General features: G+C 49.0%; 1 protein-coding gene across 2 annotated transcripts in view; it reads right to left on the reverse strand.

Annotated features, from left to right (window-relative positions):
* Nucleotides 1-11,746: 11,746 nt before the first annotated feature.
* Nucleotides 11,747-25,647, reverse strand: part of ASB18 (ankyrin repeat and SOCS box containing 18) — a 64,812-nt gene continuing 50,911 nt past the window's right edge. Inside the window, exons 4-5 of one of the 2 annotated variants that reach the window (XM_070618650.1) lie at nucleotides 18,731-18,844; nucleotides 11,747-17,935 (exon numbers count right to left, since the gene is read on the reverse strand). In XM_070618650.1, the coding sequence (XP_070474751.1) occupies nucleotides 17,750-17,935; nucleotides 18,731-18,844 (300 nt within the window). In that variant the 3' untranslated portion in view covers nucleotides 11,747-17,749. The remainder of the gene's footprint in view (nucleotides 17,936-18,730; nucleotides 18,845-25,647) is intronic. The other variant, XM_070618651.1, reaches the window with a different exon arrangement.

Here is a 25,647-nt window from a genome sequence, read left to right on the forward strand (position 1 = left end):
ATTCACATTTTGCCTGCTGCCTGGCCGGGCTCGCCTCACGTGGGGCCGGGCGCCGCTGCCTATTGGCTGCGCCAGGACGGGGCGGGGCGAAAGCGGGGCTCCGCCCTTCCACCAGGGCTGGCTGCAGACCAGCTGCGGGCGCCACCGGCGGAGCGCGCGGGCAGGAGAGCCAGAGCCGGTGCTACCCGCCCGCGCCGCGCAAACTTGAAAGGCCCGGTTGGCAGCTCCCAGGCTCGAACCCCGAGGCCCGGCAGCCTCGTCGAGGGCGCCTCCAAGAGCAGCTTCCGGGGCTAGGGCGCGCCGCGGCTGGGCCGAGGGCTTTCCATTTCTTGTACATGTGCATTGGAACAAACCTGTCCTCGGCTCACCCTAGCGCTGGGTGCTGCGGCTGCGCCAGGGGTCCGGGCAAGGTTCCCAGAGTTGGGGGCAGGGTCCTGCCCCTCCAGATCCTCCCCTAGCGCGCTGGCCGGGAGCTGGCAGCCCCTGCCCACCGCGGGGAACCCTCCGGGTTGTACGCTGCGCCCTCCGCGCTCCCGGCAGGGCGGGGAGGCTGCTGGTTCCCCCATTCCAAGCTGGGCCCTCCCGTGAGCGATCCCTTCTCATTTTTCATGACATCCTTAATCATCGCACCTATTTACACACTTTGCCTGCGCGCACCAAAATAACAGCCACGATAATTATGATAATAAAGCGAGTCCTTTCTCTGCTCCATCCTCGGGGAGGAAAGGGGGGAGTTGCTGAGCCTCCAGATTGTATAACGTGAGATTATCCTGATGAAAGCTTTATGATGTTTGCTCAAATAAAAGCTGCGTTTTGTAAATAGGCGCTAATTAAGCACGTTGAGAACGGAGGGAGCGCTCACCCCGGCGCCGCCGCCCGGTTTCCAGCGCGAGGACTCGAGGGCGCGCGGTTCCGCTTTGCCTGCTGCGGGATGGAGCCGACTCCCTCAAGATGTTTCCCCTGTCTCGACAATGGTAAAACCCCAGAATCTGGGAGTAAGGGAATTGGCGGGGAGGGGGTGGGGCCTAGGAATGTTCTTATCCCCTTCTCCATGATAAAGACAAAAACTTTGAGCTCTTATCTTCCCTTTAAAAATGGGATCATTTCGTGGCACGGGCAGACCGTGCTAAGCGCGCCAGCGCGCGCGGGGCTTCCACGCGCCTCCAGGGCCTCGGCTCCAACTTCCCAGGTCTAGACGATCGCCCGGAACAGCCGACAAGCACGGGGCTCCGGAGAGAGCAGAGAAGGGCATTGTTACATCGGTCATTAAAAATCAGCTCACGCCGCGGAGCTAGTGGTTGGGGAGTTGGCCCGTGTTGGACGTGTGTTATGTATCACTTACAAGCGCATTTAATTGGGAGATAAAGATAAATCGATCTTTATGAATTTATCGACCCGATTCTTTGAAGCTCTTCTTTCTCGCTCTTCTTCTTTCTTGCGCTCTAACTCCAAGGCCCCCCGGGGGAACGTCTTAATTCCGGACCACCTCTTCAGCCAGGAGACTGGCCGCGGACCCACTGCCCACCCAACGGGCCCTGGAGGAGAAAGGGGAGGGTGCATCTTGGGCGCCCCGGAGTGCTGAGAAAACTCACTGGCCCCGCCGCCAGCCGCCCTCCGCCTCCTGCTCGCCTCTTTCCCCCGCCCCACCACCACCCGGACAAAGACGTCTCGAGCGCGTTTCCCCACTCCAGGCCGCGGTAATAGATGGCTCCAGCAGCAGGCGGTTTGAAAGGAATTCATTAGCACGCTGCCTGTATTGCCTCCGCTCCCTTCACGCCCAGACCCCGAGGTGGCTTAGGCGGTGTGAGAGGAAATGAATTCCCGTTGGGGTCCACGGGGAAGGAGGTGTCTGTGGGGTCTCTAAGCTCTGTCCTTCTTTCTCCACTCCTACAAAAGAGGAAAAGGAGAAGAAAAAAAAATCGAAGCCCAGGGCAAAAGGCTGATTTCTTTATGAGCATAATAAATACTCCCTCTTATTATGAAATAGTTACAGGCACACCGTCCCGGGCATAGTTACCTTGTTTTTTTGAATACTAAGAGAAAGCGTCGACTCCGTGCATGATTTGCGCTGCTCCTGCCGGGTGCCTTGCTGTTTGACACTGGCATGCCTGCGGAAGCTGTTACTCATTTTACCCAGGCAGGTTTGCCATCCACTTTGCTATTTCACCATAAAAATGTTGTTCTAGGGACTTCTGTCGCCTGATTACCCTCCAAGACACAGAGATTCCTTTGATTATTTTGGTGATAATTCCACATTTAAAGTTCAGCAAGAAGATTTAGGTCCGTTGAATTATAGCTACATTTGAAATAATTTGATGGCATATTATTTGCATCCATAAATTGCTGTGCAAAGTATTGACTGCAGGGGTTATAATACTAATCTTCTTTTATTAGTGAGTTCAGAGGATTCTCATCAATATGAATTTTATTTACTAGTGTGCTTTTTCTCGAATGCAACGCAGTAATATTTTCTCATCTAATGCTTAACTGCTTAGAAAACGACTGTTCACATCATAAAAGGATCCTTGTGTCTCGCCGTGATTAACAAGATTCATTTCGGGCACTTCAGCTACCTGCAAAGCGTTCAGAGCGTGGGGACTGCGGATAATAAAAGCCTTTGGAGTTTTTCCTCGGCTTCTTGGAGAGATTTATGGGCAGCAAGCGACAGGTACCTGGCTTAGCCATCCTTCGGATTCCCACCTGCTTAGCTGGGAACTGCCTCCAACTGCAGGGCCCTGGGTGACTCAGCTTGGCCCAGGCTGCGCGGGAAAACCACCAGGCACAGAGCTTTGCAACTCTGCTTTACCGGCCTCCCCTCCCTCTGACGAAGAAAAAGGAAGGACGCCTAAGATGGGAGATCTGGTCTTCCAACTCCAGTTAACTTCTGCAAACTTTTGTCCCCAGGAAACCTCCCACGGGATGAAGCTGGCCCAGTCCCTGGGCACTTTCCTCGGCTGGTGCCAAGCTGGTGTCAGGATAGTATTAAACCATTTACATCTGATGTCAGTGTAAGTGATGCTAATTAAGTTGTCCCCACGCTTCGGGGCTGTCCCAGTCAGCGTTTGCTTGCAGGTGTATGGGGACTGAGTGTAAAATGCTAAATGCACAAGCAAATGAATATTCATACAGCAAACTTGAGCTGGCCCGCGGAGTCCACCGGGAGCCTCGCGATCCCATGCTGCCACCAGGGACCGGGTCGCGGGTGGTCGTGGAGATGGGGCAGCCTGGTAGCTCCGGGTCTCTGTGGGTGCAGAGAAATCCGTGGGCCTAGCAGGCGGGGCGCTCCCGCCTGCCACCCTGTCCCAGGCAACGGGCTGGTTTCTCGGGCAACCGTGTTGTTTTTATTTATAGGGACTTTGAGTGGCCCGATCATTCGGTCATTGCCGCAGCTCTTGCTCCTGGCAATAGTTGGGAAATAGCTTGGGATGGGTTTTATTTATGGAAGGGCAATTGGGATTCACACTCAGCTAACCCAGCTCAGTCCCTCCCGAGCCCAAGATGCTTTTACAAAGGGATGCTTGTGTAAAATTCCCCATCAGACACACCAATTTGCAAGTAGCAGAAAGCATTGAAGCCTCATCTTTTTAAACTATTTTATTCAGCTTTTTTTTTTTTTTTAACTGAAAGCCCAAAATAGACTCCATGTGGTTCTAAGTGAAGTCAGCCCTTGGCTGGCTTTGAAATCGCTCCTGCAATTATGTAAAAGACCATTCACCAACAGGACGGAATTAAAAGGGATCTCGCCCGCTTCCCTTTCATTGCCAACCTCTCACGTTTGGCTTTTCAAAGCACTTCCAACACGATGTCTTTCTCCAGGACAAAAGGCAGAACAAAAAAAGTCCCCAAACTTGTAAATTGAACGTCAAGGGAACTTTAAACAATTTAAAGCCCATAAATAATGATAAAGGAGACTGGCAAAAAAGGCAAACCCATTCAATTAATAGAGTTTCCCAAGCAAAGATCAAGTGGTTTATAAAATAAAAGTCTTTGGTTTCATTATTCTGCTCCTTGACCATGCAGAAAGCAGGACAGGGGGTTTTTCTAAAGCGCCCTGAAGAAGAAACACTTTGCGGGACTCTGCGCGCCGCGACATTCTTATGGAGAAAGTTTTACTCTTTTGTCCCCCACCCTCAAAGTAGCAGAAACAAAACCGCAAACCAGAAACGTGAAAGGGAGGAGACTTTTTTTTTGCATTTCCCAAGGGGAGCTGGAAAATGTTCCCCGCAGGCCTGAGGCCGGGAACGCGACCCTTCACACCTGTGCAGCGCTCCCCAGGGAGAGCCGAGGAGCAGGCGGAGCCAAGGCCGTGTGGCCCGGGAGCCGAGCCCCCGTGATATTTGGGGGCCGGGGTGGAGGGGTCCTGCACCGTCCGGGAGCCCCCTGGACTGCGGGCGTGGACGCGCGAATGGCGCACGCAGGCGTCTGCTGCGAGCGCGTGGAGCCGGGGTTCCTCCGCACCCCGCGCCGGGCTCGGTTTTAGAGCTGGGGGCCCAGGCGTTCGAGGGCGCAGGCGGGGGTTCTAGTGCCTTTTCGGAATAGCCCGAGGGGTGGAGTTGGGGAGTTCTTGACCACTGGGGGTATTGGATCGCCCGGTGCCATCGTGCTCACCGCGCGTCTCCCGGGAGCACCCAGCCTGGCAAAGGGGGATCCTCAGCGATGACTGAGCCGTACGCCCGCCCCGGGGCTCCCAGCCTGGGAAGCGGGAACATCAGGCGGAGGCCTGGGACGCCGGCGAGGAGGGGCAGAGAGGGCACCGGCCCCGGGTGCCGCGGGAAAGGCGTCCACTTGCGTCCAGCCCGGGCTGGCTGGGGCCGGGCATCCGGGAGGCCGCGCGCGTCCGCGAACCCCAGGCCCTGGGGTGCTGGGCAGGGAGGCGCAGGCCCGCGGGCGCTTCTCACCTGGCTTTATCTCCTCCCATCTGCCCCCTCGGATTCCCGCGGCCCCACCTTTCGGGGACTTCAAACGCGCCCCGCCACCCGGCGCCCGACTTTCATCTCCCGGCACAGCGGGCATTGTTTGCGGGACTTCACAGAGATGTTAATCCCCGGACCGTGTAAACAGCAGACCGGGAGGCGGGCAGAGGGCACGGAGGGGTGAGGGGGTGCGTCAGCCTGAACTGGGGGCCTTGGGGACCTCCATACGGGCAGCCTTCCCGGGACGCCGGGGTCCAATACCGTCCCTGCGTCCCATCCCGCCCGCCTTATCCTGGAAGGCGGCGGACACGTCGTGAAGGTCCTGGGCCGGACACAGCCAGCGTCCAGTGGATGCTGAAGGAGGAAGCGTCGGGCCAGCGACCGATGGCCGAGGCTCAGCTGTGCGCCCTGTGAGCTTTCGACTCTCGGGAGGTGACGCGCCGGGGGAGAGCCCGGCCGGGGACTCGGACTGGAGCCTCTCGGGACTCCTGGGCCCTCCCAAACCGGGGCCCCAGCTGCCGCCCCTCAAAGCCCCGACCCCCTGCAGAGGTGTTCTCTTCGAAAGAGGGCGAGGTTTACCTCGAGTTCATCCCTTTAACCCTTTAGGAGCCACACTGGAGGGAGCAGGAGAGCGTTTGGATCAACAGCCACACACACCAGGGGCCCCGCTCCGGCTTTAACTTCTGCAGGGACCGGGAAAAAAAAAAAAAAAAAAAGAGTAGCGACTGCTCTTAGACAGAACTCCTTTCTCCTATTCCCTCCGATGACTGCTCCCTCCTACAAGAAACCGTGACCCAGAAAGTGTGTCTCAAGACAGGGGCAGGGCACTGGGCGTAGACAGAGGGGGAGATGTTGGTTGAAGGGAGGGAGAACCGGAATGCCTTCTGTCACTCCTCACAAATCCCTCCCGTGAATTCCCGGGGGGCAGGAGGGGGAGGGGGTCATTGTAAGAATTTCACGTAGTAGTAAGTTCATCTGGAAAACTCAAGGATCAGTATGTAACTGACCAACGTAGCTCCGTGGAGGTTTCCCCAAAGGACAGCGGTGACGATTAGAGAAAGCTGCTCAGGGAGGCTTGGCTTCAATGATGGAGTTTCCCAAAGAGAGGACAGAAGGGAGTGTGTGCTGATGGGGTGGGGAGAGAGCCATTCTATTAGTCAACAATTAAATGAAGATAACAATAGATGCCAACCCCCTCTAAAAAGGCCAACAGGAAACCACTTACAGCATCCAACTTACAGAACCTGGGAAAAGAAGAATCCACTGGGGTGGGCCCATTCCACGTTGGAGGAAAATCCCATTGTAGATCTTTGACTCTTGTTTGAGGGGCTTGAAAGCCACCGTGGAGAATCAGAGCCAATGAGAAGGGCAGTCAGTAGAGGCTGGCCACAGGACTCAACTCTCCTCCCCCTTAGAACTCTTTGAACACTCTCCTATCCCATGCTCCTTTGCTCACTGACCTGAGTAAGAGTGGAGTGCAGGTCCGGGGCTCACAAGGGGTTGAGCTAGTTTCCTCTAACGAGGTTTGAGAAATGAAACGTAGGTGGGCATCTCTATTTGCCAGGCGGGGACACTCTAAAAACTGTTCCCTAGTTAAATCATCCCCACGCACTGTCCTTATGGCCCCTGCCGCTGCCTGAGGAGGTTGGAATGCTTCAGGAAGGAGGGATCCTTGTATTTAGGGCTCTTAATTGTCCCCGCTGCCTCAGGTCCCCTGAATATACAGCTCCTCCTTGGTGGTGATCACAGAAATAATTGGAAATAGTGACCTCCTAGGCCTTCGAAACAGAAGAACCGTGGAATTCCTCCCTTTGCCATTTGTATGACTTTGCTGCCAACCATTATGTCTCCTTTATGGGTACAACCTGGAGTCCCCAAACTTTGGGGAAAGAAGGAACTGAGAGCAAAGATAGAGAGTGGACTGTGACACCAGGAAGTATCTTCATCCAGGGACCAATGTGCCAGGGCGAGTGTAGATCACACGGGAAGATGAGGGGATGAGGAGACAGGATTCCTTTGACCGCACTGAGAAAAATCCAGAAAACTTCAGAATGCTGTCCCCACACCTCCCTAGGGGACACTTCTGGGTTTTGCAGGGAATGGAAACATTTTGCATGAGGCATGTTGCCCTTGTGTGTGTGTTTGTTGAGAGACTGTTTTTCTTTCTTTTTTTTTTTCAATGGTGAGCAGAGAGTTACAGAGAGGGAGTTCGTATCCTGCACTCCAGTATTTATTCTGCAGGATGATGATAAAACACCCCCGCAAGGGGAAGGTTTTCCTGTAGCTCCTTCACCCCTGTAGACTGAGGTGGGTCATGCTGAGGTGATTGCTACCCACAGGGGACATTGCCATTGACACCAGAAGACGGACTGGGGGCGGGGGCTGCTTCTGGGGGCTTCCATGGCTGCCTGTGCAGACCAGGCTACAGCAGAGCGGCCCTGGAGGACAGGGACGGACCCGAGGGCTGGTGAATGGGCCTCATCCGGACCGTCTGCCCCCAGCTCTCCTTCTCCTGGGCACGTGAGGACAACTAGTGTCTGCTGGGAAACCACCGAAGCCAGAAGCAGTCCTGCTTGTCTCCACCGGGACAAACCTTCTGTTCCCCGAAGTCTGTGACAGTAACCAACACGAAGCTTCAGAAAGAGCAGAAATTGACCATAAAGGCTCAGGAAATAAGGGTGATTTGGCATCACATGACCAATCGGATGGATTCACTGTGTTCAGGGACTCCCCCCCATCTCACCAGTTCCCTCCTTTTATTTATTTATTTATTTAGAGAAGATGAGTATTTTAGAATCTACTTGTTGCTATGACATTCCTAGCTTATCTCTCGGTTATTATAATTTCCCCCCCTGTTCTCAAGTTTCTCTCAGATCCACTTAAATTGCAGACAATACAAAACAAGAAAACCCGGGAAAACTTAAGACACGAGAGACCTCTTAAAGTTCAACTTCATTCTAACCCAAAGAACTTTCAAATTCGGTTCATTCAGGATATTGTAAGCTATTTTGGAAATTTATACTTTAAAAGGTAATGAACGGAATAATTTATTCTGCAAGCCAAATTTTACACGGCACTTTTTTATTTTAACAATCAAACAAAGTTATTTCATATCTGTAACCGAGACACATATGTATTATGTATTTTAATAAATTAATGAGGGAATGGCAGGAAACAGTTTTATTTGAGGATTCGTGATTTCAAAACTATTAGCCTGAAAAACACCGTGGGTGTGCAGAGCGCCCCCTATGGGCCATGTGGGTAACGGCATCTGCTTTACGGCCTGCTAGGGCTTCCCAGTCCCAGGGAGCAGACCCCTGCGCGGCTCCCCTGCTTCTCCCGGGACTGGAAGGGCCGAGACGTCTACCTTTTTTCATGCCTACAATTGCACAAGAAAGAGATTCCCAATTTCTTTTCATTATGAACGTCTAGGCCACAAGAGAAGCCTTTGTCACAGACGGGGGCGGGCGGGAGGGGCGGGAATCACACCTCTGTGATTGCACACCGTGTTAAGAAATGGGATCAAATTTTGGACCTGATAATAGAAAACCCACCTCGGCTCTCTTCAAAAGCCATGCAAGGTTCTCCTGGCTCTGACTCATCCTGAGCAGGGCCTGGGAACAGAAGGATAAGAAACCCTTTGACTGTGGGCCCGAGGGGCCTGGGAACACCGCCCAGCTCACCTTGGCCTCTGCTGTTCCATCTGCGTAGTGGGCGGGAATCCCGGCTCTTTCTTGCTGGAGGCCTGACTGGGTCCCTAAAACATGGATCATTAATACAGCGCCAACGTCACGGGTTGTCGCAGGGGCTGAGACAGACCACGCAGCACGCCATGGCAGGGCGCCTGGCCCACAGCGGACGCTCGGGAGGGCAGCTAACTACCCAGCGCTCCCGCCAGCCCCGGGGCGCTGCAGACTGCCGGGTGCCAGGGGCGCAAGTCTGTGCGCTCGGAGTGAGAATATCAATATGAGAGCAGCCTCTGATCACCAGACTCTCGAGCATTTCAAAACAAACCACAGGCCACCGGTGGGTCAGGATGCACTACAGTATTTAAGAACACACGACGCCTCCGCGGGAAGAGGGCGGTCCCAAAGCGCCGCCCCCGGTCGGCGCAGCGACATCCCCTTTGCACAAATGGAGACAGAGGCGCAGAGACCGTCCCCGGCCCTGGGAGCGTTCCTCTGTGGTGGCTCTCATCCCCAAGTTCAGCACGAGAGGGGCGCAAGGCGCTGCGTTTCCAAGGAGATGACTTCTATGTCATTTTAGATTAGTATTTTATTTTAAATTATGTGCTAAACAAACCTCAAATACATTCCTTTTTGGGGGAGGGGGCTGGCAACCCGCGCCCTTTGGCCTCTTGCTTCGCCCCAAACTCTGTCTCCCCAGGGCCCCCATCCCGACCCCACCGTCGGAGGTTTGAACACCGCGGGGCACTGGGGAGTGCAGGAGGCTGGGGGGCGGGACGCGAGCAGCGGGAGGAGGACCAAGGGCTGACCCCGCCCCTCCGCCCCAGCGGCTCAGCTCGCGCGACAGGACCCTAGCTCCAGGGCGCCCCCTTCGGGTCACGGTCGGGATCGGCCCCGCGGAGCGGGAGGGCGCGTCTGCCCCAGTCCTGCCCCAGCCGCGCCGCGCTGCGGTCTCCGCGGGGAGGGTCCCGCACGCTCCCGGCCTTCGAGTCTCTGAGCAGCCGGGGCATCGTTTCCTCGTTTCAGGTGGGGGGAGGCACGCTTTTACCGCCCCCAATAGGTTCCTTTTTTTTTTTTTGAAAGGAGCAAGCCTCTCCAGTTTTAATGTGGCCCAATTATCTCGTTTGCACGACTTAAAATGTTTCTCTTTAACTCATTTCAATCTAGTAAATATGCTTCAGCAAGTAGCTAATTTCTCAGGGATGGCTTCGCCTCCCCATTTGCATATAAAGCGCGTCGGAGGCCGGCCCCATTACTGGGTGCGCGGGTCGCCGGCAGCTGGGCCTCCTCCTCCGGGGGGGACGCCTGGGTTTGATCCCCGAAAGCGGAAGCCTTGGCCCGCGCTGGGGCCCGAGGGCCAAACGGCAGGGGGGCGGGGCATCTGGGCCCCGGGGAGGCGGCAGACCTCTCCTCTGAGCGCCCCCCGCCACTGCACCGCCCAGAGCCCGCGCCCGCTCTGATCCCGGGGAAGGGGCGCGAAGGTCGGGGGCGCATTTATCCCCAAGTGCTTTTCTGAAATCGCGTCTGGAGATAGATGGACGAGGATACAGGAGAGGAAACGCGGCGCTCAGTGGAGCAATCTTCTGGCTTTAAATTCCGAATAAAAGTCTCAAATATTCCCGGGTCAGGGGGCACTGTCTCATTAAAACCACTCTCGTTCTCAAACTGCAATGCGGACATTAAAGTGCAGTATTTTTCAATTAGAGCTGACGAATTCAATCAAAATTCCATAGATTAGGATGAAATGAGGCATGGGTCATTTACAGGAGAATTTAATTGCCGAGCCATTAGACAAATAGTATATTTGCCATTCCCGCGTTATCCATCATTTTCGACATCAATACCGGGGCCGCATCTCCCCGTCCCGCAGCCGCCCGGCGTCGGCTGTAAACACTCCCTTCCCTGTATCTTCTGATTATATCTGATTTCATTTAGGGCCATGGGGGATTATAAATGTTCACGCAATCAAGTTCATTAGGGCTTCAAATCGCATTTCTGATTGGGATCGCTCTGCCGCTGTCCTCGGTGCGCCTTTCAAACCCCAGGACGAGGCTTTCAAAAACATCTTTTTGAATTTAAAGCTTCACAGCCTTTTGTCTTCCGACGCCCCCTCCTGCCTCCCCCGCCGCCGCCGCCACCCCGGGAGGCCCCGCGCGCCTCTGGCCTCCTTCGCGGGGCTCGGCACTGAACCCCATGGCCCTGAGAGCGGGGCTGGGAGGGTGGGGCTGGATCCCCGCGCCCCCCAGGCCCGCTGGGAGGGGGGCTCCGCGGGCTGCCCTGAGCAGGCCGTTCCCCTCCCCCCAACCCCAAGAACCCCCTGCTGGGCCGCGAACCCCCGCGCGGCGCGAAGCATCTGGAGACCCCGCGTGTTCGCGAATCGCGGGTGGGTGCCGGCCCCACATTCCCCGCCCACGGCCTGGCACTCTTGAGTCCCGTGGCCGTCCGCAGGCCTCTGGGCAGCGATTGGGCCAGACCCTAGGACTGACACCTGGGATCCCTTTCCGGGCTGGCCCCTTTCACTCTAGAGACTAGGGTGGGGGCGGTACCCAGAGGAGCAATTCTCTCTTCCTCTTTGCAAACCCAAGAAACAAAGGGAGCAGACTCTTCTGGAGAGAGATGCGCAAGAAAGGCTCAAGACATCCCTTCCAGCACCGTTGAAAAATAATAGCTTAATATTAACTGCTTCTCATAAAAATATACTTTCACAGTTACCAGAAGAAAACCCTCATTTTACCCCCGTACTTTGTGCTCATCGCTGTTAGCTGCCTCAGTAATTTAATTGGAAGGAAACGTGAGAAATGTGTCATTTTTGAAGAATTTATGCATCACTTCCTAGAAATCTCATTGTGTTAACTAGGAGCCTACTGCGTTCTGTTTAGAAGCCATAATCACATTTTTATGTGTCTGTATTACGAGTTAATGTGACCTCCTGTCTTTAGCAGATAAAAAAAATGTTCTTTTTCCATAACATCTGCATCAAACTCTGGCTTGCATAAAGTACGCAGATACCCGGTTTCCCCACGTTTTCCAGACTTACCAACTTTCTTTGGAGCAGGGAAAAGAAATGTGGCCGCAGAAAGCGTCTACCAAATGAATAATTACACCCCGAATTAAAACCCTGCGTTAAACATAGTCGACAGCAAATACTGCATTCTCAATCGTGTTTATTGCTTACAAACTGCATTACAAAGAAATTTACTCTTTTTATTGGAGTGATTAAGCAGAGTGTTAAGGCTGCAGAAATACCATTCTGGAAGATTAGATGAAGGCAGAAAAGCCAGCTAGTTACATTGCAGTGGTGAATGTATAATTTTGCTAAAGAACACGTTTAACACACAAATGAGGATTGGGCTGTCATTATGGCATCATAAAAGAGTCAGCTGAAAATTATATTTATTTATAAACACATTGCCTATAAAATGCGCATATTTAATACAAAGGAAGTAGGCAATTCCATAATCAATATTTTAATTACTGAATTCTTTATTATAGCAACACAATTCTATAGGATACGTCATGATTCTATAGTTTTTCTATGCTCTCCTCCCCTTTATCATGGGAGCTAAAATCTCGTTTTCTCTTTAATTCTGGGAGAGCAGGGCGGCGGGCAGGGTAAGATCGTTTGCGTATGGCGCCACCTGCAGGACTCTCTGAAAATGAATTATTTCAATACGGTGATCCGCCTGCCTGGCTCTAGAAATTGACCTCAGGCTTATTTTAGCAATTTAAAGAAATTAATTTTGGTTTTGAAATAGAAAACGGTTGACAATTTCAAGATAAGTCCTGGAGTTTGAAAAGTGTTTTGATGGCTCTCAACATATACTTAAATCCCCCCAAATAAGATGCGGTATTGATCCTAATGGAAACTTCGGAGCTTCTGAATATCCCAAGGGAACATAGAAAATTTGCCTGAGGAGTAATTTATTCTTGAAATAATGGAATAAAAGATGCACTACTCCTGGCTTATCACTTGGTCCTTGGGCAGCCCTTACGACATGAAAAGCACTTGGCAAGCTGATGACATCCGCAATTACAGTGATTAAGCATCCTCTCAGATGCCCCGCATCAGGACCAGTCACTGGAGCAGACCAGCTCATTCTCCAAGCCTATATTTTATAGCATTTTTGTAGAGGGTTAAGTGTTCTCTGCAAAAGTTCAACAGCCGGGCCCATCACCGTGTGTCTAAAGGGTTATTTAGGACATTGAAAATGTGACGATTATATACAGTTCCTGGGGTTAACAAATGCTTCCTGAAGACTCAGTGGTTTTGATTTTCTTCAAAACATGCTGAAGTGATGATTATCACGGAACTGAAAGTTAAACGGACACAAATACACTAGATGTATAAGCCCAGTGCTGCGTTCAGAATTGCAAACATGACACGTCACCTGATGCCACGTCCGGGTGCTGATTGTCTGTGGGCTGTGGAGCATGTCTGTCTATCCTGCTGTGCTGTGCACATTTCATCCTGGATTCAAGTTAGGCAGGATGGAAAGAGGCAAAGCACCTCAGGACCATTGTTGGTGGAGAAACACACTTGTGTATCTTTGGATTCTCTGTGGTCAGATAACAAGGAGCAGAGTCAATAAAGTTGGAGGGAAAATATTCCTCCTCATCTTTTTTCAGCAGAAACAGCATTTACCCTTTGTTACTTTCTGAATTTTGAGCCATGTGGATGCTTCTCATTAAAAACTAAATTTGAAATTTACGAAAACAATTTAGGTCTTATGGAATTGAGTTTTTATAATATACTCAAAGAGAAAAGTAATGATGTCCAATGCAAATCATGTTAGAACGGAAAACGTTTTTAGACCCTTTAATAAAAAAATTGCCAGAGTAGGGTCTGGCCCAGTAGCATAGTGGTTAAGTTTGCATGCTCCACTTTGGCAGCTCGGGGGTTTGGTGGTTGGGATCCCGGGCACAGATCTACATATCACTCATCAAGCAATGCTGTGGCAGCATCGCACATACAAAACAGAGGAAGACGGGCACAGATGTTAGCTGAGGGCCAATCTTCCCCACCAAAAGAAAAGAAAAAAAATTGACCAGGGTATATTTTGTTTACTGGAAAAGAAGTCAGCCAGGATAATTCTAGCCTCAAAGTAGAATGTCTTTTTGGGTGTTTATCTCAACTTACTCTCTCCCTTCCTCACTTCTGTCTTCAGTCTTGTCCTCCCCCCCCTCCACTCCTGCTCCTCCTCTTCCTCCTTCTTATCCATGTGGAATTACGCAAATCCCCTTAACCTCAGAACTTCCTAACACATGTAGCATAGAGCACAGCTAGACACAGTCCCTGAAAGAACAAATTTTTTGCTTAACAAAGCAAATCGCCAGCAGTAATTAAATTCTGCAAAACTATGAATGAAGTGCATCCCCTTTGATGATTAAGATAGGCCCAAACAGTCACACTCGCCATTTTTGTCCCATTGCAGTCACAGCCATAATTCAAGAACTGTATTTAGCACATCTGGACAGCCACTAGGACCCAGGTGATTCAGGACTAATTTCTAGTGTCAGTTTATTACCTACTTATTCTGGAGCAGCTGCGAGGTCATGTTCCTGATGAGTCAGCAGCAGCGTGAAGGGCTCCTGACATCTTAGATGGTTCAGTTCATTGCTGTGTTCCCGTTGCACGTGGGTCCGTGTTGGCCAAGAGTACTGGACTGGAGCTACTGGACACATGTCACACGGGACTGGCTGGTGGGGCAGGCGCTCATCGTAGGAGTCACATGATCGCGTGTAGGATGCAGAGATGAGAGCAGCTGCTAAGTGCCCAAACTGCCACCTGCCCTGGGAACAGGCAGCCCCCATTCCAGGAAGAGACGACCCCAGGGAGAAAGTGGCCAAGACGGGAGCCCTTCCTGCCCACATCTGTCCTGGTGTGCCCAAGTCCCTCCAGCAGCCGCCCCAGCAGGCTCCACCAGGGTTGGTTAAAGGGAAGAACAAACGAGTGAATGGTGAATCGATGAGTGAGCCGTTTAAACCTATGGGACTTCATGGATTGGCTCTTCCTGGGAGCATCTGAATTACAAAAGAAAATTCCTGGGAGTAGAAATAATGAATAATAAAGAAAGAATTCCTCCATAATGGTGGGATTTCAGGCGGCTGTGAGAACCACGTTGTGTTTAAGTTATAATTGGGGGAAAAACGTGTTTTGGGAAACCTAATCATGGTCATTATTCATCAGATTTTTAGAAATATAAAGTCCATATGTTTTCAAAGAGTTGTACTTTGTTCCAGGACTCCAAAACATTATTAAAATTTAATGCATTTTAGAAATGCAACCAGTCTGTTTTCTAAGGTGGGTGGGATGGAGAGGCATGGCTGGACGACATGCTGTAGGCAAGTGTGTTCGCTCGGATTCTAATTTGCAAAACCTAGTGAGGACAGGGCTCCTCCGTGGCTGCTGTGGCTGTATTTCTCACCACTCTTACCTTTCTTCTGTTTTTTTTCTTTGGTGAGGAAGATTGGTCCTGAGCTAACATCTGCTGCTAATCTTCCTCTTTTTTGTTTGAGGAACATTGTTGCTGAGCTAATATCTGTGCCACTCTTTCTCTATTTTGTATGTGGGATGCCACCACAGCGTGGCTTGATGAGCGGTGTGTAGGTCTGTATCTGGGATCCGAACCTGCGAACCCCGGGGCCACCAAAGCAGGGCACATAAACTTAACCACTCTGCCACTGGGCCAGCCCCCATTCTTCCCTTTCTTATTTGTCCTTGGTAATACCATTGCTTTGCTTTTCCATTTTTTACCCTTTTTATTCCAATATTAGGCTATTTTCCTCTTCTAATAATGAAACAATCATGAGAATAGAAGGAACCATTTATTGAGTTCTGTCTCTGGGCTGGCTCTGGGCCTGGGGCTTTGCCATCTCTGAGTTTGGTGGGGTCAGAGACCAGGGTAAACAACCACCCCAGTCACCCCAGCTTGTCAGTACCATTCAAGTTCGCAGACTCACAGAATCGGGGCCCCCCCCCAGACTCTGGTGCTGGAATCTGTATTTCAACAAGGTCCCTTTAGCGTGAAGCCCTGCCTTACATCAGTTAGCTCACTGAGTCCTGACCCCGTGAGAGAGGCGAAGATGATTTCACTCTCCCGATGGGCAGCTCTCTGCTGATGTCGAGTGACGGTTCTTGCTCAGTGGAGGAGCCAGGATGTGAAGCCCCATCTCCAGGGTGTCGCCAAGGGCTCCTCCCCGCCCTCCAGTGTGTTGCATCCCTTTCCAGGACAAAGGACTCTCCATAGAGCCCCATCTGACTACATCTGCCCGCCTGGCTCCTCACAGCTCACCCAGTGAAGTCCAGCATCCCGGGTGTGGAAGCCGAGACCCTCCTGATCCACCTCCTTCCAGCTGTCACACGGGGACCCTCCTCTCCAGGTGGACAGGTCACTCTTTCTCCACTGTGCCCTGCACTTTCCTGCCTTCACTCAAGTTCTTTTGATCCAGTGGTGGCTCCTGAAGGTCTGTTTGGGGGGGCTTGAGGAGAGCCATCAGCCTGGGGTGGGGGTGGGAGGGGTCCTGAAGCTGTGTTTATGTGGCCTCTCTAGGTCAGCTGAGCTGTCCATCTCAAAGGGCAGGATAGGGCTGGGTCAGCTGAAGGCAGTGGAGGTGGATGTTGAAATCTGAGTTGAAATCTGACCACTCACCAAGGTTCAGCCTGACTGCCCATTCACATGCCCACCCTCACTGGGTGGGCCCTTCCTGGCCCCCTTTCACCCCCACAGTGGGCTTCGCTCATGGTGCACACAACATCCCCCCTTATCCTGCTATCATCGGCAGGATGTGAACCCCGTTCCAGATGCTGCAATGGGAGAGCGTGCCCTGCCCCCTCTGAGGCTCGCCTGGCAGCACCTTGCACTGGCTCAAAATGGAAAAAATGGAGCCACTGCTCATCCTCAGAGGATGACCATAAAGGGTCCTTGTTCTAAAATATGGTGTTGAGTAGAAAATTTGAGGTCGAGTAAGGCCAACAGATCAGGAGATGACTGCCATTGAAAAGAGAGTTTATTACTCACCATTCCTGAGAGAAGGGACACGCCACGCCTCAGGGGCCACGTGGGGAAGCACCAGGGTTGGTCAGGAGGTGGAGGAGGGGATGTGGGCAGGAGCTTTACCATGGTTTCCGTGGAAGGAACGGTCGAGGCAGGGTAGACAGGCTTAGGGTTGGCTAGTTTGAATAATTTCAGGGGGATCTGGGGCAGAGGGGCTGTCCCCAGTGTCTGGCACGTGGCCCTGGGTTGGACTGTCGCCCAGAGTGTGAAAGCCCAACAAAGGAGGCGGCTGGGATGAGCTCTGCATTGATTGGTTGAAAAGCACCGCTGGGGGCGAGTTGTTGACTATCCCCAGGGATTGGCTCACCCTGGGAGGGGCCGGCCCTCCAGCGTCAGCAAGGCCCCAGAGTCAAAGCACCAGAAGAGAGAAAATAGAAGACATGGTTTACATAGTCCTAGACCTTTCGAACATCTCTCTTGTTATGGATGCTCGGCTGAGCTGATGGCAACCTCTGTCAACTTGTGTCTACTCCTGGCATCTGGCTGCCTGGACTATTTGCCGGAGCTGGATCAGCTGGGGTCTGCTGAGGGGGTCAGACAGCAGACTCATGTAGGATCAGAATGTCCATCTCACCACCCCGCCATCATCCTCTAGGAGCTCTGGACGGTCTTGTGCTGGAAGCACCAGTGGGCTCCTGGGGAGGCGCTCTTGTTATGCAAGCAGGTGCCCTCTCTAAACGTGTACATCTGTCATGTGTTGGGGACAGTCTTTCCAGGTGGCCGAGCTCTAGAAGGGGTGGGACGTTTCCCATGAGGCAGAGGGTCTGAGGCTGGCGGGCAGCATGCACGTTGCTAACCCACTGGGGGTGGGAGACAAACCTTGAAAAAAATACTTCTACCTTTTAGTTCAACTTTTGTTGGAAGGTGCTTTCTGATACAAGACTAGGATAGTCACAGTTTCCATCCTCACGAGCAACGTGGAGAGGCAGAAAGGGCTTTTATTACCAGTTCCATCCCGAGGTGAACCTGAAGCTTGGCGAGGTCTGTGCATCCGCCAGGCAGAGTGGGACGTCCCACCCTCGGCGCTCTCCTCGCCACGCAGCCCCCACGGAAAGAAAAGATGAGGACTCGAGCCTTAGTCCAAATGCTCTGGTTTTCAATGCAAAACACCTTCTGGCTCCAAAAGGAGATAATTTTGCAGGGACTTCGGCAATGGGAGCAGGGGTATGAAGTAAAAGCAATTTTTGCCAAACAATTTCCGGATGGCACAGCGGCAGAGATGCTGCAGACAGCGCGGGGTGTGGGCCAACGCAAAGAAGGACTTGTAGAAAGGCTGGTGCATCTGAAAGGAAGGTGGGTGGGACATCAGCCCGTGCACGTGGAACTAACAGACCTTTCTTTCCTAGCAGAAGACCCCATACCACACAGTTGATCCTTTCCAGGCCACCTGGTACCAGACAGGACCCCAATACAGGGAGAAGCACCGTCTGTTCAAAGCCCCCTCCACCAAGAGAGTCTGTACACTTTTCTAAAGAGCAGCTCCTGCTGAGTCTAGGGAAACTCTGTTTTGGGTGATTTCAGAGAATACAGGTCATCTCCTTGAATTCTGCTCTGCCCTGTTCCCTGGGCACAGCCCATATGCTATTCAGTAATGTGCATGGGACTCAAGTCAATGAAACCCGAGGGGAAATCTTCTAGAGGCTTCCAGAAAAAACACATGTTCTCTCTTTCTCAATCGATAGCCACGGTGGACTCTGTCGTGTACAGCTGTAGGGCCCGCAGCTGCCTGGTGATATCTTAAGCTCTAAGCAGATGAAGGACACACAGGAGCCAGAACCTCTGCCGCCCACCCGTCTCTGGACACTGGTTCCTCGAGCCCTGACATTCCTCAAGCCAGTGGGAGTCAGTCTTCTGCAGCCAATAGCATCCCAGCTCTCATAAAAGGCTTTTGGCTGACTGATTACTGAGCCTCTAGGAGAAAACCAGAAAAACTCAAACACGCCCCCCATTTCCCCTTCTCTCTCCTTCTTCAGATGGTTTATACTCACCTGGATGTTTGTGCAGAACGCCACCCAGGGGTAGGCAGAGACAGACAACAATTCTGTACTCAAGGCGGGAGGAAGAGCCGTTTCCTTACCTCAAACACTTCTTCAGGAATCGCCTCCTTCCAGGACTCCGACACGCGGAGCTGAGGGTAAGAGTTGAAAAGGACCTCGACGACTTCAGGCGCGGATGCGCAGGTCTTCAGCACCTGGTGGGAGATGGGGAGACTGGGCTGGCAGACTGGGTTTTGGGTCCGTGCGGGGAAAGAATGGGGAGATGTGAGGGTGTGTCTGCATCCCACTTCCACCACTCCCCACGCCTCGGTCACAAAGGGAACAGGAGCAATCACAGTAACAGTACAGCAGGCTTGTTCAAGGACCACAGCGGTTAGTTCACAGATGAGCACAAGGCAGCAAGGGGCCCATCTTATCCTCATGGCAAGTCTGGGCAAGGCGCTAAGCGTTCAAATTCCCAGGAGGAATATTTCTGGCTTGGCACACTCTCTTGGCCTCTGGAGAGCTGCTCAGAGAAAAGGAATGAGGTTCTGCTGGGAGGAAGTTTGGCCAAGGATGGTGTTCCCAATTTCTTACCTCAGTTTTCTAATATGTCAGGAAATTGGGGGAGAAGAATTGCTTGGCCGTTGAATTTCCTCTCAACTTTGCCTTTCCATTTTATTTTCATAGTGCCCACTGGCAAAGGATTCCTATTTCCTTATTTGTCAATTTATAATTCAAGTCCATTGGCTTCATCATAAAGATGGGAACTATTCGCTTTTTAAAAATAAACTTTTTGTTATGGAGAAATTTGAATGTACGCAAAAGTAGACAAATGGCATGATAAGGCCCCAGGTACCCACGTTCCACCCATGGCCAGTCCTGCCCCGTCCACACCCCCATCCCCTCCTGCTAATATTATTTTAAAGAAAATTCAATGTATCCTATCATTTCATCTGTAACTATTTCAGTGTGTCTCTTAAAGGAGCCTTTAGAAGAAACATAAACAGTGTTATCATAACAGCTGAGAAATTAACAACAGTTCTAGCATCATCTAATTTATAGTCAGTGCTGAAATTCACAGATTTCTCTTAAACGCCGTTATGCTAGAAAAAATAATTTGTTTGAATAGGAATCCAAATAAGGCCAGCACGGTGAGATTGGTTGAGATGACGTATTTTTAGATCCCTCTTTTTTGTTTCATGTGATTTACTTGTTAAACCGGGTTATTTGTCCTGTGGAGTTTCCCACTGTTGGGATTTTCCTGACTGTATCCTGGGGGGTTTTTGAACACGCTGCCCTTTCTCTGCTTTCTGTCAATGAGCAGTTGGATTTAGAAGCTTGATCAAATTCAGAATTGATCTGGGGGAGGGGCGGGGCAATGTCACAGTTCTCTGCTTTTAAGATTTACCAAGTGTTGTAAAATTGTTCTTCTTATTTCTTGGTTGAGAAAACTGAGGTTAAGCAATTTTTCTAAGATGAGGCACCGAATATCTACAGGAGACCACGGTCGGGGCCAATAGCTAAGCCCAAGCCGAGCATGCTCCCTGGGGCTCCCTGAACACAGAGCCAGACAGAAAAAAGTATTGAAATCACTCAATATGATCACTTCCTTTACAACTTGCCTAGCTTCTTTCATACCTAAAACTCCTTTAAAATACAGAAAAGAGAAATAAAAAATTTATAGTTCTTTGTTCAGAGATAACCACTATTAACATTTTGTGTGCACTGTTTTATGCATTTAGACAAAAAATTAATATGTATAACAAAAAGGGTTGATGCTGTGCATATTATTTTGAAACGATTTTTGTCCATTCAAAATAGATTGTGAACAATTCGAAAATTATAAATGAGCATTTAACATCATTTTTAGTGGCCATATTTTATTTTATGAATATATCATAATGTATTCAATGAATTAGCTATTTAAGTTGCCTCAATATTTTTTGATATTTTAAACAATGAGTATCCTTGAACATAATTCTATCTCCTTCTGCCTCTGACCACTCTTATTTAGATACTGACACTGAATTCCTGGAAGTAGAATTGCAGGCTCAAAGAGGATGTACATTATAACTTTTAAAACATACTGTCAAATTTTAAGTGTGTAAATTGGTACACTTTTTGAAGAATTGAGTATGAGAGTGTCTCTTTCACCCCACCCAAAGCATCTCATTAGTTGTTTAAATTTGACAGGTAATATATGCAATATTCACTTTTGTTTTGGTTGACCGTATGTCTTTCTTCTTTAGAGAATTGCTAAATTATGTGTTTTGCTCATTTTTTCTATATTCTGTTCTTTTTTTCATTGATTTGTAAGTACACTATTTATTAAGGTGGTTTTTCACGTAGACAATCATTTTTGCAAACAGTATTGTCTCCTCAATATTAATATTCATTTTTCTTGTCTTATTACATTGATTAGAGCTTTAAAAATCAATGTTAAATAACAGTGTTCATGGCAGCCATCATCATCTTATTCCTAATATTAATAGGATTGTCTCTAATGTTTTATCAAAAATATAATCTTGGATATTAGTTTCATCAGATACTCTGTTCTAAGTTAAGAAAATATCTTTCTATTCCTAGGTTACTACAAATTTTAGGATTTAATTTTATTTTTTTGCCTTTTTCTAACCAAGTTGATACAAAAAGATTTTCCAATATTGACTCATTTTTGCCTTCATGAAACAGACTCTATTTGGCTATTCTTCTAAATACAATGGCAGATTCAATTTGCTAAGATTTTTGCATCACTTTTAATAACTAAATTTGGTTTATAGTTTTAGTTTTTCGAGCTATTATTGTCAGGTTTTAATATCCCTTTATGTTAACTTAGTAAAACTATCTGAGAAAATGTCTATCTTTTCAATACTCTGGAAGATTTTAAAAAGTAGATAACTATTGAAATTAAGAAGGCAGAATAGATCTTGATTTGACATCATCTAAGCCTGGCCTTTAGCTGCAGGTAATAATTTGATATTTGCAATTTCTTCCACGGTTACTGGCATATTTGGTTTTGACTTCTTCTTGAATCAACTTTGTTAATCTATATTTTCCTGGAAAACAATCTTCATTTTAAAGAAATTTAGCTTTGTGTATGTATCAGTCAGGGTTCCAATAGGAAACAGACGCACCTTCGATATAGCATTATTGCAGAGGGTTTACTGATACAGGGGCTATTCAGCCAGCTGTAAGTGCAGGGGGACTCCAGGGGACAGTGGGGCTCATAGCAGAGCCATTTCCACTCCTGCACCTGCAGGATGGAGAGTCAGGGGGGCTGTCTTACCAGGAGCAGTGATCCTCGGTGGGGGCCAGCATGAAGCAGAGAGGGGCCAAGCAAATACATCCTCTGACCTCACTCTCTTTCCTTCCCCTGCTTCTGGGAGACTGCACTGGCGAAACCCAGGAAGGCAGAAGCCTTGTGGATGTGTCCATGCACGTGAAGAGTAAATCTGGATGGGAGACATGGCCACTGTATCTAGGAATAAGCACCCTTCTCATTTGAAACTCACTGTAATTGTATTCTCAATTTTTTTTCATGTTTAGTCTTACTGGAATTTTGTCTATTTTAATCATTTTTTTTAAAAAGGAATCAGCTATTGGATTTTGCTGATCAGTTCTCTTTAAAAATATTCTAATCCATTAACTTTTGCCTTTATCCTTATTAATTATCCTTATTAATGCCTTTCTCCGGGATTATTAATCCCAGATGATTAATCTTTGTTTCTCTTTCCAACTCCTTGGATTGACTGCTCAGGTAATTTAGTAACACTTTTTTCCTGGAGTCATAATAAAAGCCACTTTTAAAATGGCATGGATTTTCCTTTGAACGGAGGTGTGGTCACAGCCATAAGTTTTGAGGCACAGTCTCAAAACTTCTCATTGTCTTTTTCTCTAAAATAGTCTGCAATTAAGTAACTATTGGTGCTTTAGTTATTTAGGTGTGTGCTATGCAATTTTCAAAAGGTTATTTTTAAAATGAACCTTTTGCTCCTCATTTTCTAGTGTGCTGCAGTAAGGATTCAAATGATGTTGCTTTTGGAGCACTACAAGTTGCATTCTGTTCACAGGATACAAAGTTCAACGTGTATTTGCACATTTATGACTTGAAGCTTCAATGCATTATTTTTTTGGCCCACTTGATCTGTGAAAGACTGAGAAATACATTAAAAATCGCCTACAATTATTATTTTTCAGTCAGTTTCTCTATTTTAACATAATCACGGGTCCATAATAGTCATCTTCCTTTGTCACTGTCAAATAAATCCTTTCTTCCCTCATCATGCACATTTCTCTGGAATTCTTCTCTGTTGCTTGCTGATGTCAACACATCATTGGATTTTTAGTTTGTTTTTGCTAGAATTACCTCTGCCCACTCTTTATTTTTAACCTTTTGTTTCACTCCATTTTAAAGCATTTGAGAGTCTGTACTGGTAATACACTAGTTTAAGAAATTTATATTTATTGCTATAAATGATCTATTTGGTCTTACTTCTATCTCATTATGTTCTTTCTGATTTTTTATGCTTGCTTCCTTTGTTGTCTGATTTCTGATACATAGGTTTCTATTTTCTTTGTGTACATCTTTTATATTTTGGAAGTATGCATCTTACTTAAAATCTGACTACTAGTTACCTTCAAAATAAAAAATATTAACCTGCATTTCTCCAAATATCTAAATAGCACCTTTTGCGTTCTAGATGTGCCATCATCTCTTCTCTCACATCTCTCACAACCAATTCTTCTTCCTCCTTAAAAACATCTGGAGTTTGGGTTCCAGATTATGGATTATTACAAGACCATATTTCATGTTAGAAATAATTTTTGGTATCTGCATTTAGTTTTATTGCCTGCCTTACAATTATCTGTCTCTATTTTAACGGGATCATACACTCACCATTTGTCCTTTCAGCCATTCATTCCACAGATATTTATCAAACGCCTACTAGAAGTCAGGGATTGTGTTATGTCTGCGTGATACAATGGCAAGCTCTGTCTTCACAGAATTTTACAGTCTCAAATAATACAGTTCCAAATAGTAATAATAGTAGATGGGGGAATCACAAGGTGCTGGCAATGGCACCTAACTCTGACCTGGATTTGCAATGGCGTGGTGAGTTGGTCAGGGGAAGATTTCTGGAGGAAGTGACATTCAAGCTAAGACCTGACTATGGAGTAGGAGTTACAAAAGGTCTGGAGGATTCTGAGGACAAGAGCGTTCTAGGGGGAGAAACATTTACCAAACTTGGGAGGCAGAAAGGAACCGAAAATGCTGGCTGGGGCATGGAGTATGACATGGAGAGTAGCGGGAACACACTGGAAAGACCATGATAAGAAGGCTGGACTTGATCTTGAGGACACAGGGGAGCCTTTGAGGGGTTATGAGTGGAGGAGTGACAGGATAAGATTTCAAGTTTAGAAACACCACAATGGCTGCAATGTTGAGAAGAGGTTGGAGGGGCCACATTGGAGGCAGAGAGCCCAGTTAAGAGGATGTTTCTGCCATCTAGGGGAGAAATGGTGGTGGCCTAGGCTCAGCTGGTGGCAGTCAGGATGGAAAGAGGGGAAAGACTTGGGAGATATTTAGGAGGGACCGTTGAGAGTATGTGCAGATGGAGTTTTCCATTCTTGAGATAGTCTTTCACATCACCTCTTGGTCAACTGGAGTACCTCCATCCCATCTTGCCTTTAGCCTCCACCACTCCACCCAAACAGCCTTTGCCAAGAGCACCAATGATCCGGCTACATGTGGTGCTCAGTGCTCTGCTTCCCCTCCTGCTGTATCAGCCCATCTGACACAGTTAATCGTGTCTTCCACTTTGATACGTTCTTCACTTGGCTTCCATGCTCTTATTTCTTCATCTCCCTTACTGGTTGCTCCTACCTGGAGCTCCTCAGCTGCTTTCTCATCTCTCCATCTTCTCGATGTTGGAACGCATTCAGTCCTCATTCCTCTTCTCTATTTACTTTCCCTTCCTGGTGATCTCGTGCAATGTCCTGGCTTTAAATACCAGCCATATGCCACTGACCCTCAAAAGTATATTTGTAGCTCAGTCACATCTCTCACTCTCCCACTCCAGGCTTGAATAGCTAACTGCTTACTTGATATCTCCACTTGGCTATATCTCACACTTGACATCAAAAACTGAACACCCGAATCTCCCCCAGAACCTAAATTTACTCTACCCACAACCTTCCCCATCTCACTTGATGGCAAACCCATCCTGCCAGTCTCTCAGGCTAAAAGCCTTGAGGTCATCTTTGACCCCTCTCTTTCTCTCAGTCTGTCAAGAAATCCTGTTGGCTCTACCTTCAAAATACATCCAGAATCAGGTCATCTCCCTTGTCCACACCACCATCATCCCCCGTGTGGATCATGGCAACAGCCTCCTAACTTGTCTCTCCACTTCTCTTCTCCTCCTCCTAAAGTATTTTCTCAGCATGGAGGCCAGAAAGATCCTTATAAAATGTTCGTCAGCTCATACCACTCCTCCACTCAAACATCTCCAATGGCCAAAGTCATTACAATGTCCTACAAGACCCCACACCATCTGCACCCCGCCCCCATCTCTCTAATCTCATCTCCAGTGTCCCACTTGCTCGCTCCACCATCAGCAACACTTATCCCCTTGTTCCACGCACACAGGTGGGGTCCACCCTAGCCCAGGGCCACAGACTGGCTGTTCATCTGCTGGATTGCTCCTCACCTGGAGATGTACATAGCTGATTCCCTCACCTCTCTCGAGTCTTTACTCAAAAGCCACCCACCCTAACCGCCCTACTTAAAACTGCAACTGCCTTCCACCCTGCCTCGTCTCTCTATAGTTCTTATCACTTCACTTACCTATTTATTATGCTTATTGTTCAATGTCTGTCTTGACCATTAGACTGTAAGCTCAAGGAGGACAGGAATACTTCTTTTCAGATCTGTTCACTCATATATCCTATCACCTAATATGTTGCTGGCACATGGCTGGTGCTCAATAAATATTTGTTGGATAAATAATTGAATAAA

This window comes from Equus przewalskii, chromosome 5 (genome assembly GCF_037783145.1).
Source record: "Equus przewalskii isolate Varuska chromosome 5, EquPr2, whole genome shotgun sequence".
NCBI lineage: Eukaryota > Metazoa > Chordata > Mammalia > Perissodactyla > Equidae > Equus > Equus przewalskii.